Source organism: Xiphophorus couchianus, chromosome 3 (assembly GCF_001444195.1).
Source record: "Xiphophorus couchianus chromosome 3, X_couchianus-1.0, whole genome shotgun sequence".
Lineage (NCBI taxonomy): Eukaryota > Metazoa > Chordata > Actinopteri > Cyprinodontiformes > Poeciliidae > Xiphophorus > Xiphophorus couchianus.
Window position 1 is genome coordinate 3447998 of NC_040230.1, and position 15479 is coordinate 3463476.

A 15479-nucleotide genomic window follows, 5' to 3' on the forward strand; every position below is an offset into this window, starting at 1 on the left:
AGCAATATTCTGTTTTTATTTCTGAAATACATACTAAAATAAATGTAAAAATTGCCTGTCTCTTTCTTTTTTTTTTTACATGTAAGTGCAAAGCTGCAGGACCGTATTCATGTTTTGCCTGTACAGTGAGTTAAGGATCCTTTTCTCACAGAAAGACAACTTTGCTTCTTTCATTAGAAAATTGTGTTTCTTTGTTGAGAAGATAAAAATAAAACTTGAATACTTGAAGAAGTTTGTACAGCAGCTGTTACTTTCCAAATTATCAAAATGCTGATATTAAAAATGGTTGCCTCCATTTATTGCAATAGAGCGCCCTCCTCAGGCATGTTCTGGAATTGTTTTCTTATTTTCCTGCTGATACAATTTGCCATACATATTTCAAACATGATGTTTGAAATCATGTTTCGACATGATTTCATGTTTTAAACATGATTGTTTAGCAGATTGTTTTAGTTCAATTTAAATAGTTAAACTATTTAAATTATTCTCATTTTTTTTGTTTTTCTTTCTAAAATGTAGCAAATTTCTCTCCTATATGGCAGCATCTCATAAACTGTATTATTATTATTAAGTGCTATAAAAGACTGAGTCCTAACAAAATATCACAAAACAGTAAAACAAAAACAACAGGCTGACTCCCTTCCACGTGTATGGGCTGTAACTTGATATAAGGAACAGGGTTTTTTTCCTTGCATTGTTTTTTCTTTCCAGTAGAGGGCAGGCTGTGTCTCAATACGGAATATTTTTGTCAGTGGAACCATTTAGTCACACAGGCTCGAAGATTCAAGCTGAATCTGCTGCATTTTCAAGTTTTTCAGATGGATAAACTGGCATGTAAAGTGATTTTACTACAGTTCCTTCATTTGGTGGAAGCTGTAAGATCTGTGATCTCAAAACAATTTGACCATTTTTTCCATCAGTTTGCTCTGTTTGCAGAATCTCCAAAGCATTTCTGATTGATCTCACCCTGTAGATCATTTATTTGTATGCAGCTGTTATATTTTTTTCTACTTACATGACCGCAGCACTTTTAGCTCTCTAAATTTAATAATAAATAAATAAATAAATCTACCAAGTGAGCTTTACAATCTGTGTGCAGAATAATAATTGTATCACAGCATCAATGTCTAAATTACTGTCTAAAAAAATATTCTTGAACTTTATTTTTATTTGATAAACTATTTAATTTGGTATTCCTCCTTTGTTATTTTTTTTGTCTAGATGGGACAAATAAACATAAAACATTTTTTCAACTCTTTTTATGAAATTAGTTATATTCAGAAGTTCACTGTAAAGTTAATCAAAAGGAGGATATGTTTATCTTTACTGCAACTAAAAAAATAGGAGTTCATTCTTTTGTTAGTAGTTGTCCTGTTTGGTTGTTTTACCTGTTTAACAAGGGCAAGATGTTCTCAGAAATACTCAGCATTCATTAGAAGCAGAAGGCAGGAAAAAAAAACTCTCACAGAGCTATTTTGACAGAGAGAAACAGTCTCCTCTTTGTTTTCATGGACCTATGTGCTGAAAAAGTCCCTGGGTGTTTGGTTCCCAGCCAAATGTAATTTGACTTGACAGACGTTTGCACCTGAAGAATGATTCATGAATAATGCTTCACTTGATTTCTTATTTCATTGCTCAAATGAAGATTTGAGAAACAAAATCCAGACTCAAACAAACTGAAGCAAAGCTCAAAAAAGCCACAGGCGCTGTGAAAACTGAAATATCAATGTTTAGAAGGTAATAAGTTGAGTTGAATTTGCTGTTTTTAAATGTAGATGTTTGAATTGTTGGGGTTGCTACAGGTTACTGTGGTTTGCTGTGTTTATCATTACAAAGTTAAAAAATAAAGTGATTTTTGGATAAGATAATCAGCAATTTAGTAAAGAAAAACAGTCTCCTGAAATGTTTCTTTTAATATTCTCCTTGCATGAAACCCATTAATCAAACCATTTATATAAATAAAGCATATTTTCATTCCCACAGTCGCCACATGCTTTCTCAGGATGAGGGATTGCTGCATGAGTCAGTGACTCAATGCAGTTACTTGGGTTTCCTTATGCATATTAGTAAAACAACCAATATGAACTGACCTCCTGATACTCAGCAACACATTTTTGTCCTCTGTGGAGGACATAGGTTTTTTTGTTCATAACTCTGAAACCATACATGCCACTGTGTTAAATCCTGTTGGTCCTTAAAGAGGACATCCTGGGCCTCGAGATGTGTTCATATTTGCAACAAGAGAGTCCCGATGTCCTCTCCAAAGGACATACTCTAAAAAATAAATAAAAACATGTTTTGAAACTTTTTCAATTGTAGTGATGTTTTTTCACTCCAAAGAGTCATGTAGTGTAAAAAAAAAGAAATTCAAAAACTTTTTTTCCCTGGGTCTCCCTGGGTTTTGAAACTTTTTCAATTGTAGTGATGTTTTTTCACTCCAAAGAGTCATATAGTGTAAAAAAAAAGAAATTCAAAAACTTTTTTCCCCTGGGTCTCAGGAGAAAGAAAAGTTTTGGAATTTTTTTTTTTTTACACTACATGACTCTTTGGAGTGAAAAAACATCTCTACAATTGAAAAAGTTTCAAAACATGTTTTTATTTATTTTTTAGAGTATGTCCTTTGGAGAGGACATCGGGACTCTCTTGTTGCAAATATGAACACATTTCGAGGCCCAGGATGTCCTCTCTAAGGACCAACAGGATTTAACACAGTGGCATGTATGGTTTCAGAGTTATGAACAAAAAAACCTATGTCCTCCACAGAGGACAAAAATGTATTGCTGGGTCTCAGGAGGATAACTAAGATTGAATTAGAAGTTATAGAATTTAATTGGAGTGAGTTTCTATGATTGGATTTGATTAGATATGAACTGGAGATGTGTGGTTTGTAAACAGCAATGAAATCCAATTTGTTGGTCTCTGTCTCTATACATACTAAAGAGATTAGAAAACTAAACTAAGAGTTAAAGGCAGAGCAGAAATCCGGTTTGGTGTGTCACTGAAAAACCCTCCCACAGGAAGATCTCAGATAATTGTAAGAATGCTTGTCACAAATCCAAGTTTCAGTTCAAGAAGTGGTAAACACACCTTAAAAATGGGAACTTAGGACTATTCTCCAGTTACATCTGTGTCTTGTTTGCAAAGCTCTCATGGAAACATTTGAGGTAAATGTTTTTATATATGTGATTGTTCAATGGTGTAGTTGATTTTCTGCTTTATATCATGATGAAAAGCTGTTTTAATTGAACAAAATATAAAACGCTGCAGAATGTTAAACCAGTTGGACATGAAATACCAAACTGCAATGTGGGCACAAAGAGGACAGTATGTATTATCGTTCAAATGTTTTTCCTTTTTGTTTCACCTGATTGTTCTTCTTTAATAATGTAAGTTTTGATAAAGTTACTTAAGCAAATGTAAAAAAGTAAGAACAACATAATCAGGTTGAGAAAACAATAAATTGGGAAACATTATTAGCTTGTAAATAAAAAGCTTTCCAATTCTTTCTGGTTTGGAAGAAATGTTTGTGGAGTTAAAAAAGATTTTCCCACAAAGGAATCAACAGCAAAGAAAGACCTGCTGTTTGTTTGGTATATTATCACAAAGAAAGGTATGTTTCTTTTTGACATGACAGGGAAGGAAACAAGTTTATGAATAATCTATGGAAACATATGGTTGCTAATCTCTGTGAGAGCTCAGATTCAAAATTACTTAATGTCCATAACACTGGCAGTATAGTAAAAGAAATATATATATATATATCATAATATATAAATAAACATATGTCCTTAATAAAATGTTTCATTATTGTTTCTCCATAATATAAAAAAGAAACAAATAGCAAAAAAAAAAAGAAAGACCTAAAGATCTAGAACTATCTCTTGGTTTTGGTAAGGTAATCAGGTAAGGTAAACAATGCAGTGAAGATCAACAATATAATGGCTTCATCTAACTAACAGAGGATGTGTTTTAATAAAGGAGGTTTTACAATGAGGCTGCACAGTGGCGCAGTTGGTAGCACTGTTGCCTTGCAGCAAGAAGGTCCTGGGTTCGATTCCCGGCCGGGGTCTTTCTGCATGGAGTTTGCATGTTCTCCCTGTGCATGCGTGGGTTCTCTCCGGGTACTCCGGCTTCCTCCCACAGTCCAAAAACATGACTGTTAGGTTAATTGGTCTATCTAAATTCTCCCTAGGTGTGTGTTTGTGTGTGAATGGTTGTTTGTCCTGTATGTCTTTGTGTTGCCCTGCGACAGACTGGCGACCTGTCCAGGGTGTACCCCGCCTCCCGCCTGGAACGTAGCTGGAGATAGGCACCAGCAACCCTCCCGACCCCATTAGGGACAAGGGTGCACAGAAAATGGATGGATGGATGGATGGTTTTACAATGAGCCACCCTGAGGAGAGAGAAGAGGCCTGCAGGTTCTCAAATGATGATCGGTTTGAGGAAAATGACAATGAGCTCAAAGCTCCCAGGTGAGATCACCTGACGATATGATTTACTGTAGCGCTTTGAAAAATATTTTTGGTGTACGTAATAACTCTGCACCGGTCTGCGGAGTTATTTTTAAATCTCTACATCAGCTGCTTCTGAGCAACATTTTCTTTTACTGAAGTCAGTAAATGTTTCACCTGTTTTAGGTCTGAGCAGAAAAACCAGAGATCTACGGATTTTCCTCTTGGTTTCCAAAGGTGAGTTTAGTTTTCAAGGTGAATCCAAACAGTTATTATTTTAATGCATTTATTGACAACAACCTTTTATCAAACGCAGTCCCCCTTTTGTTTTATCAGGCTTTGCTAAATGTTTTCCTCATAGTTTTTCTTTAGCTTATTTTTAACTATATTTTGCTTTTGTTTGTGTCCTTGTTTTTTTTTCCATTTTTATTTGATTTTACAGTCAATGACTTCCTTGTTTTGATACTCATTTAAGCTGCTTTAAATATTAAAACATGGTGTGTAATTTTTAAACTCACTCTCAAATTATAAGAACTTGTCTTAATTTTTATTTGCAATTTTCATTTCAATTTTCATTACTTGTAGGACTGATCAGGGGAACAGCCCTTCACCAAGCTGTTTATCCATAAAAAGTGGGAAATCCATGGATTACCCTGTTAAATTCAAAAAGTGAGATTCATACAAACTTGCTCTGACTAAATCCTTCCAAACTACTTATTTTTAATTGAATCAATTATTTGTTTCTGACAGAAATGAGAAGAACAGAAGAAGGTTTTCCATGCCAATAACTTTGTCCTTGCAAAGTGATGAATCTGAAAATGTTCCTGTTGGTTCTAAACAACGTTCATTGTCAGAGTAAGTCAGCTGGAGTTTTGCTCTGTAAATAATTTTTCTCAGACATCCAAGGATATTTTCATTATTCTGACCTGCAACTTATGCAGGTATTTTAATGAACTGTATTGTGATGGTATAATGCTTACAGGTAGCAGTTTACCATGTAACAATTTAAGTGTATAGACAACTAACATGATAAGCATCCTCATTTCTTTTTTATGTCAGAGAAATAAAAAACTATCATTGCATGTCTATAATTTAAAACACATTGTATAGAGTATTATAAAGCATTGTTGGCAACAATGACACATGACAAAAACTTATGAAACTTATGAAAATGAACAGTATTTTGTTGTCTGTATGACACATTTTAACACATTGTGCTGTTCCCTCAGGAGGGACCAGCAAACATCAGAGGGATCCACCATTCAAACAAACCTGGACACAATATTTATGGTAAATAACAGCGGCTTTAGCATTGAAAAAATAATCCCCAAAAATATCCGTCTACTTGTATCTTTGTTCTGGTATTGTTCATATGTGCAAACTAAAGAAATGTATTGACATTCAATATTTTGTGTTTTCAGTTAAGACATGTTAGTACTATAAAAATAGCATGGTATAATTGCTCTTTACTCGCTCTGTAAAACTTTACATTGATGAATTGATGAAACTAATGAAATATTTGTACAGTCTAAACAAACATGCTACTTTTACTAAATTTTCCAATATGTTGCAGCAGCAAGGCAATTACCCTTTTTAATTTCTTGCAGACCCTTGAAAAGGACACTATTAAGTTTGTGAAGAATGAGCTGAAGAAGATTCAGGGGATTTTGGACAGAGGGCGATTACAAAACCAAGAAGAAGAGATGCTATATGAGCAGGAGAAGAAGAGAAGCAAACAAGCTATTCTGAACATCTCTCTGCATTTTCTGAGGACAATGAATCATGGGGAGCTTGTTGATGAACTACTAAACGGTAAGATTATTTCAAGAACAAATGTTGCATTGGATCTGTTTATTTAAAAAAAAAAAAAAATTAATAGTGAACGAATAAATTAGAGGTGGTTATGCATCTTTTAATACAGCAAAGGTTTCAATGGTTACAAGCCTACAAGCACATTTTAGAGCTTTTTCATTAGCTGCCCAATTTTAAATTAAATTGAAATGTCTGTGTTTTTAAATGAACTGAAATGAACTGATTTGATTCTGCTGCGGCAAAAAATGTTGTGCTTTCTGGCATCCATCGCTGACAGGAGTCAATTTCAAGATTTCGTAGTATTGAGCTCTTTCACTGTGACATGTTCACAACTTTTATGATATTTCTTTGTAAAGGTGACTTCATCATGAGCCAGTATGAGGACAGTGATGAGACGCAGCTGTCCTCAAATGATAGACTGTCTGAAGAACATGACAATCAGACTGGATCTGGGAGGTAAGACGCAAAGGGATTCATCTATTAGTTAGTGAAATATTTCCTACCAAACATCTCTCTATGTTTCTCTTTGTTACAGAATTAAGATGAAAAGATATATATATATTATATGCAGTTTTATTCTGTGTTATGCTTTTAAATCAACAGCTCTTTGCAGCACATTTGTTTAATTTTAACAACCTTAAATCCTGTTTTGTCTTTTCTGGTTAATGTAACTTAATTTACCTTAACCAATAACCAAAACTAGCATCCTGTATCAATTTTGTTCATATTTATTTTGTTCTAGTCCTGCATCTGACACACCTTATAATCCTTCCCCAAGCTGTGTGTCCATGAAAAGTGACAAATCTAAGGATTACCCACTGAAGTTCAAACAGTAAGGTTTACAGTTTTATGCTACATTATCATTTTAAAACCATACTTCATCATTTTAAAATCAAGATAGATCTTGTTTTTTATTCACTAAATCCAGTTCTGTCATTTGGGAACTGATTTTACCTTAATGTAAAATTGAAACTAGTTTTCAATATTTCTCCTTATACTTCCTTTGTTCTAGATCTGAACCTGACACACCTTATAATCCTTCCCCAAGCTGTGTGTCCATGAAAAGTGACAAATCTAAGGATTACCCACTGAAGTTCAAACAGTAAGGTTTACTCAGATTTAATCATTTTGTAGACGTTTCTCTCTATACAAATGTGCTCATTGCTGTGTTTTGTCAGGACTGAGCAGAAAACTGTGTTGGTCCAAAGTGACAAATGTATAGATTATCCTGTTGGTTTGAAAGGGAAAGATTAATATAATACAGTTTTATTCTGTGTTATGCTTTTAAATCAACAATTTTTTTCAGCAGCATTGTTTAAGTTTCCCAACACTCTTTGCCCTTAAATCCTGTTTTGTCTCTCATTAACTAATTTTACCTTAATCAACAAATAAAACTAGCATTTGGTATCAATTTTGTTGTTTTTTTTGTTCTAGATCTGAACCTGACACACCTTATAATCCTTCCCCAAGCTGTGTGTCCATGAAAAGTGACAAATCTAAGGATTACCCATTGAAGTTCAAACAGTAAGGTTTACTCAGATTTAATCATTTTGTAGACGTTTCTCTCTATACAAATGTGCTCATTGCTGTGTTTTGTCAGGACTGAGCAGAAAACTGTGGTGGTCCAAAGTGACAAATGTATAGACTATCCTGTTGATTTAAAACTGTAAGATTAATACAGTTTTATTCTGTGTTGTGCTTTTAAAATCACACTTCTTAAATCTTGTTCTGATTATTGATAATACTTTCTTTCTTTCAGGACTTTGGTGAAAACAAGAAGCTGTCCTGTAGATTATCTTACTGATGTCAAACAGGAGTAAGTAAAAATGACTCTTTTCTTTATTAACTGTAGTGGATCATGAAAATTTTTTCACTTTTAATATTTTCTGTTTCAATATTATAAGTAATTGAAAAGCCCTGCAAGAAAAGGTTTTAGCACACTTACCTTGGTTATATTTGACCAATAATTTTTATTATTTTCTTCCAGGAACAAATGTACTTTATGCATTTCAATGGCAAATAAATGATAAAAGATAATTCAGTATCTTAGAAATAACAGTGAGCAAATTATGACTGTTAATTGATTGATTTTTATTGTTTATTTATGTTAAAGTTATCACTACCAAGCTCACAAGAGGCCAAATCTGGACTCAGTATTTCAGGTAAAAGTACAGAAAATGTTTAACTAACTGAGTTGTTAAAATCTAATGGTTCTACTGGAATTTAAACTTTAAATGCAATGAACATTTTTAATTATATTTTTTTCTTAATAAATGATTGTGTGTTTTGAAAATGTTTCTTCAGTTAAATATCCAGTTGAGGTCATACATATAGATGCTGAACACAAGCAGATATTATTTAATGGTTCCTGAAAATGTTAACCTCTCATCTAAAAGGATTCTTTTAATAACTGACTAAATGTTTGTAGCAGAGGTATATTGAAGCGTTTCAGCACTCCAGTTATTACACTCTACTGGTTTCAATGAGCACTTCAAACTAGTGCCCAGTCTAGTTCCCATTACTCTGAAATAAAATTGATAAGAGGTTTGATAAATTAAAATTCAGAATACTTCCCATATCACCACCATGATGATATTAGGATTTTTTTATATACTACATCCTTGAAAGAAATATACATTAAAACATTTTAATCATACCATTGTCTTCTTGCAGATTCTTGAGGAAAACATTGTTACTTTTGTGAGGACTGAGCTAAGGAATCTTTATCGGCTGTTAAATCCAGAACACTTTCAAACCTACAATGAGAAAAATCAGATGGTTAATTGTGACGATGAAGAGAAATGGAGCATCAAAGAAGCTTTTGTCAACTTAACGCTGGAGTTTTTGAGGGGAATGAAGCAACAGACGACTGCTGAGTTGCTACACAACAGTAAGAACAGAGCAGGGATTGTCCTGATTCACTTTTTCTGTACAGTCATCAAAATAATGTTGGGAATGAAATGGATTCAAATGAACAGATGTCACATTTACAGTTATAGTCATCACATACATTTTATTAAAGAAATAATGGCTTTGCTGACAAAACCATGGATTTCTGGAAGAATTAAAACCTTTGGAGGGACATACTCAACTTCATTTTTTGCATTTATTTTTATTTGGATAAGAACCTTTACACTATATACAGCAACCATAACTCTTACTATTAGCTTGCACAGTGGGACAATGCTGTTTTCAATGATCTATCACTCAGATACTTGATTTATTTGAGTTTTCTGTTTATAATTGTATCCTAAGAAATCAGAAAGCTTCCTTTATTGAGAAATTATTGCCATGCTGCTTAAAATAATGTAATATTTAGAAAATAAGTACCCGTGAGAATGCCATTGGAAGTCGGGTGCCTGTGCAGTTTGATATTATTTTGTAATAAAATATGTCTTGTTTGCTTTCAGAATGCCTTGTGGCCAAGAGTCACTGCAAACTCAAATCTAATCTAAGGAGGAAGTTGGCGTATGTACCTGAAGGAATCGCCAAAGAAAGAACTCCAACTCTTCTAAATAAGATCTACACCGAGCTCTACATCACTGAGGGAAAGCCTTCAGAAGTCAACTGTAAACATGAAATAAAACTGATTGAAAGAGCTCACTCAAAGCCAGAAAAAACAGAAAAAACAATCACTTGTGAAGACATGTTTAAGCCCATTACTGGAAGTGATAAACCAATCAGAACAGTGATGACAGAGGGAGTGGCTGGCATCGGGAAAACAGTCTTAACACAGAAGTTTGCACTGGACTGGGCAGAAAGCAAAATTTACCAGCACATCCAGTTTATGTTTTTGATTCATTTTAGGGATCTGAACATCATGAAGATGAAAAAAAATAAGTTTGGTTGAACTTATTCATCTCTTCTTTCCTGAAACCAAAGAAACAGAAATCTGCAACTTTGAAAAGTTTCAGGTTTTATTCATCTTTGATGGTTTGGATGAGTGTCGACTTCCTTTGAACTTGAAGACTAATGACAATCTGACAGATGTTACACAGTCCACATCATTAGAGGTACTGTTGGCAAACCTTATCAAGGGGAGGTTACTTCCTTCAGCTCGCATCTGGATCACAACTCGACCTGCAGCAGCCCATCAGATCCCTCCTGAGTTTGTTGACCTGGTGACTGAAGTGAGAGGATTCAATGATCCTCAGAAGGAGGAGTACTTCAGAAAGAGATTCACAGAGGAAGAGGAAAGCAGAAGGATAATTTCTCATCTCAAGACATCAAGAAGTCTCCACATTATGTGTCACATCCCTGTCTTCTGCTGGATCTCAGCAACAGTTCTGGAAGATGCCTTTAAAACGAAAACCAAAGGAGAGCTGCCCACCTCCCTAACAGAGATGTATGTCTACTTCCTGGTGGTTCTGTCCAAAGTGAAAAATGTGAAGTATGATGAAGTAGCTGAAAATAATCCCCTATGGACTCCAGAGACCAGAGATATGATTCAGTCATTGGGGAAACTGGCCTTTGAGCAGTTAATGAAAGGCAACCTGTTCTTCTATGAATCTGACCTGATGGAGGGTGGCATCGATGTCAGCATAGCATCAGTCTATTCAGGGGTGTTCACAGAGATTTTCAAAGAGGAGAGGGGGCTATTTCAAGATAAAGTGTTTTGTTTTGTCCATCTGAGCATTCAGGAGTTTCTAGCAGCTCTTCATGTCTATCTGACATTCACCAACACTGGAGTCAATCTGCTGTCAGAAGAGAAATCTACAAACATGCAGTCCCAAATATCCAGAGAGACATTTGAGCTCTTCTACCAGAGTGCTATAGACAAAGCTTTAAAGACCCCAAAGGGACATCTGAATCTGTTTCTTCGCTTCCTGTTGGGTCTTTCTCTAGAAACCAGTCAGACACTTCTCAGAGGTCTTGTAATAGACACAGCAACGGGAAGCAGTTCCAATCAAAATACCATTCAGTACATCAAGAAGAAGATTGCAGAAATCATGTGTCTGTCTAAGAAAGCCAATTTATTTCAGTGCCTGAACGAGCTGAAGGACTATTGTCTTGCAGACGAGATTCAACAAACTCTGAGATCATCAAAACTGAAAACAGATAATCTTTCTCCTGCTCAGTTGACAATTCTAGTCAACATCATGTTGTCTTCGGAGGAGAATCTGGAACTGTTTGACCTGAGGAAATATCCAGTTTCACAGAATGTTCAGTTGGCTCTTTTGCCACTGTTCATACATTCTACCAAAGCTGTGTAAGTAAAAAAAAAAAAAACATATTAAAATGCATATTTTGAATTAGACAACAAGTATTCTTTTCTTTCTTTTTGTAACCTGTTTAGGCTCAGCTACCTTGCTCTGACAGAGATGACCTACAATGTTCTGGTCTCAAGCCTCCAGTCTCCATGTGGCACACTGAAGGACTTGGACCTCAGTAACAATGACCTGCAGGATTCAGGCCTGAAGTTGCTGTGTGAAGCACTTTGCAATTCAAATTGCAAACTGGAAACTCTGAGGTCAGGAATTAACTGTTTCTTTACCACATGAAATTTATTTTGTTAACCTTAAGACACAGTTACAGTCCCACTTTAGTGACTTTGCCTCTATATTTAGTGGCTTTTCAGACTTTTAACAAATCTAGCAAATGTCACTGATCCCACTCTGAATGAAGAATGTAAATATAATTTCTCATGCTACACAGCCATTTTCTTTTCAGGAGACAATATGCTATGTATGTGCATGACCTGGTGACCAAAACTCAAAATGTGCTTTTTATAACCAGAAAAGTGTTAATGAAGTTAATTAATTTATTTTCACATCTGAAATGGACATATGGAATATTACCATTGCTTCAACTTTGTTCAACCTCATAATTTCAACTTCAACAAATACACTTTTTATCAACATGTATACATTTTTTTTTCTTTGCTGTCGTTTAGGTTGTCAGGCTGTCTAATCACCAAAGAGGGCTGTGCAGTTCTGGCATCAGCTCTGAAGTCCAACCCCTCTCACCTCACAGAGTTAGATCTGAGCTACAATCATCCAGAACAATCTGGAGTGAAACTCCTTTCTGCAGGACTGAAAGACCCAACCTGGGCATTGCAAACTCTGAAGTATGTAGGATGTAGACTGAACACACATTTCAGCTATCAGAAGATTGCTGGTTAATTTCTAGCCCTACTGTGTTGTTTCAGAACGGAACCATTTGGAGCACAGTTTTTAAACCCTGGTCTGAACAAATGTGAGTACTTTGCTTTTTTTTTTTTTTTTTTTACAACTATTGACATAGTTTGTTCTTTGCAATTTGTTCTTTGGTTTATTTTTATAGCACTTGGAGTTCTAATAACATCTTAAATTGATTAATACTATATAATTGCTCTCATGTCATGGGTGAGAAAACAAAAACAAACAAAAATCATTGTTTCTCCACTTTATAACTTTCTGTCTCTCCATCAGATGCCTGTGAACTCTCAATGAATCCTAGCGGTGCTCACAGAAACCTCCAACTCTCTGACAACAACAGAAAAGTGACAGTGGGAGGAAAGAAGCAGCCACATCCTGATGATCCAGAGAGGTTTGACGTTTGGGAACAGCTGCTGTGTAAAGATGGTCTTACTGGTCGCTGTTACTGGGAGGTTGAGTGGAGAGGAAGAGTTTCCATCGGAGTGACGTATAAAGGAGAAAGTGATGACTGTGCTGTTGGCATGAACAAGCCGTCCTGGACTTTGTTGTGCTCTGATGATGGTCTATCGGTCCAACACGGAAACAAAATAACACCCATCCATGGAGACCCTTCAAACAGACTGGGAGTTTATCTGGACTGGCCTGGGGGGATTGTGTCCTTTTTTGGGGTCTCTTTGGATAAAAGTACCTACCTTCACTCCTTTACTACTAAATTCACAGAGCCAGTTTATCCTGCTTTTGGGATTTCCACTGATTCATCTCTGTCTTTGTGTTAGATGTAGTACTACAGTAAGAACAATGGAGGTAATCAGAAGATATAATCCTTAAGTAAATTGCAAACATCTTCATGTCTATCTTAATCCAAATTCTACTTTGGATGTACATGCAGTATGTACGCCACACAAAGTATTGAATCATTTTCTTTCTTGATAATTGAATCTGTTGACGCCTATTAAGCATTTAACAGGTTAATTATTTGCTTAATGGTAAATGTTATTAATGAACCAAAACTATGCTGATTACAGATGATGGATGAGTCACTACTTATTATTATTATTATCAGTTTGTATTCAGGGCCTCCTTCTACTTGCGTCAGTGTCCTGCTGTGATTAAAGAGGAAAGACCGCTGGGCTGATTGTTTGCTTTTGAAGGAATGAGGAGTGGAACAACTTTTCTAAGACAAAATAATATTTATATTTGAAATTTGTTGGAAGTCAACCAGGAGAATATTTCTGTTATTTTTATATCTTTTTTGTATTCTGATAATAAACTATTTTTAGAATTTACTGATGATAAACTATTACAAAACATTTAATTCTAGTAAACCTGTATTGTTTCGTACAAATTTACAGCAACCAATCAATCAATGCATCAGTAGCCTTTCAAGTTATAACTGTGTGTATCATGCAGCATTGCGCTTACAATTAAATTGTTTTTTTTTTAAACCTGCTGTTATGCAAACAGCAGTGATTTTGGAAAAGACAATATCTTCCACAGGTTTAATTTAAGTAAGCTTGTTAATATGATACTATCATAAGCATCATGCTGTGAGTTTTCTCTGACATGCTGTGTAATTTGTGGGTTTATTTTTGAAGTTTACTTTGCTAAGAGACTTTCATTGTTGCACGTATTTTGGTTATTTGGAGTTAATATGTAACTTTCATTCAAATATTGAAGTGAGCTGTTTAGATACACATTAAAATGTTCATTAAATTGTTTGCTTGTTTTTTTGATCTTGTTATAAAGCTTTTCTGTTTTTTTCTGGTTTTTTTGTTTGTTTTTTTGACATAAGTAGGGCTTATTTTTTCCACATTTGAAAACAGAATATGACAATGTAGCCACATTTTGGATATTCTTCGACAACATACACTGAAATCAATTATACGTCCTTTATCTAAGGAACAAAAGTTCAAAAACTGCCATGAATACAGTAAAATTTCAGACATTAATTAAATCAATGATGAAAAGCTTAAATTAAAAATCAGAAAACTCATAAACTCAAAAATCTAATAAGGAGTTTGACAGATACAAGATTTAATCCAAGGCTGCTTTCAGTTTTTACAGTGTGCAGTAAACTAAATTAAGACACATAAAGGCTCCAAAAACAGTTCATGTATGATGACTTTTAAATATGCTCTTGTGAATATGGTTCACACACAGTGGTGGGATGTTACTGCATATGATTACATCTCAGATGTAATCCAGATTATAAAAAATGGCTTTTGTCTGTATTACCAGAGGGCCAATTTCAAGGATTATATTAGAGCCCCATCTTGTGGTGATTTATAAATAATGGCAAGAAATGCATTTAACATTTTTTTTAAAGTTTCTTACAAACATTTTGGCAGATTCCTCCCTGTACCCCAAAAATCCCATTTTCACAATTAAACATGCATAAAGTAAAAAAAAAAAAAAAAAGCCATTTGTCACTGCAGCTTCATCCCTGATAATTATGCAGCCATGTGAGGGAGACCAAGCTAAAAAAAGATACAATGTTCCTTCTCTAATTGGATGTAAAATATATTATATTTGAAAGTTAAAACCATTTCTGGTGCTTGTAGGACAGACGTGTTGGTGTACCATAAATATCATCTTAAATGTTTGGCTATCTTTCTGTAAAAACCTTCAGTTCTGGATGAAAAACATTCCTGTGGTGCTAAAAGCAGCTCCCAGAACGTTCCAGGGACAGAAAGCAAACAAGCAGCTGCAGTGTGTTTATTCTCATAAATTTCTTTTGTATCTAAGTCTCCTTTGTTGTCTCATGGAAAAAAAGTTGAGACTTTCCAATCAAAACATCTATAATTCTTGGAAAAATGTACATCCATTGCGAATCAAGTAAAAAATATTATTCCACAGAATTTCTGAGAATTGGGTTTTTCTGATTTATATCCTGTAAATGTATCTAAGAAAAGAACTTAGACATGTAAATGGTATTTATATATTTTGCCTGCAGTAAAAAGCAACAAACAACGTATTTAATCTGATGAAAGTTGCTGTTGTATTTTGTCAGTTTGTGAAAGCATGGTAACTTCCTTCCACTATTCAAACAGCAAGTGAACAGCTCCAGCAGTAATCTCTG

At 34.7% G+C, this 15479-nt stretch overlaps 1 protein-coding gene across 1 annotated transcript; it reads left to right on the forward strand.

Moving 5' to 3' along the window:
- The first annotated feature begins 3042 nt into the window (after positions 1 to 3042).
- LOC114142377 (NACHT, LRR and PYD domains-containing protein 3-like) lies at positions 3043 to 15258 on the forward strand. Its single transcript, XM_028013640.1, is given in 20 exon segments — positions 3043 to 3165; positions 4374 to 4472; positions 4638 to 4688; positions 5037 to 5120; positions 5202 to 5306; positions 5681 to 5741; positions 6059 to 6263; positions 6620 to 6719; positions 7006 to 7095; positions 7276 to 7365; positions 7698 to 7787; positions 8023 to 8079; positions 8377 to 8425; positions 8937 to 9153; positions 9674 to 10092; positions 10094 to 11472; positions 11560 to 11733; positions 12157 to 12330; positions 12412 to 12458; positions 12674 to 15258. Coding segments are annotated over 19 exon segments (3984 nt in total). The 5' UTR covers positions 3043 to 3165; positions 4374 to 4383; the 3' UTR covers positions 13177 to 15258.
- The last annotated feature ends 221 nt before the right edge of the window (positions 15259 to 15479 follow it).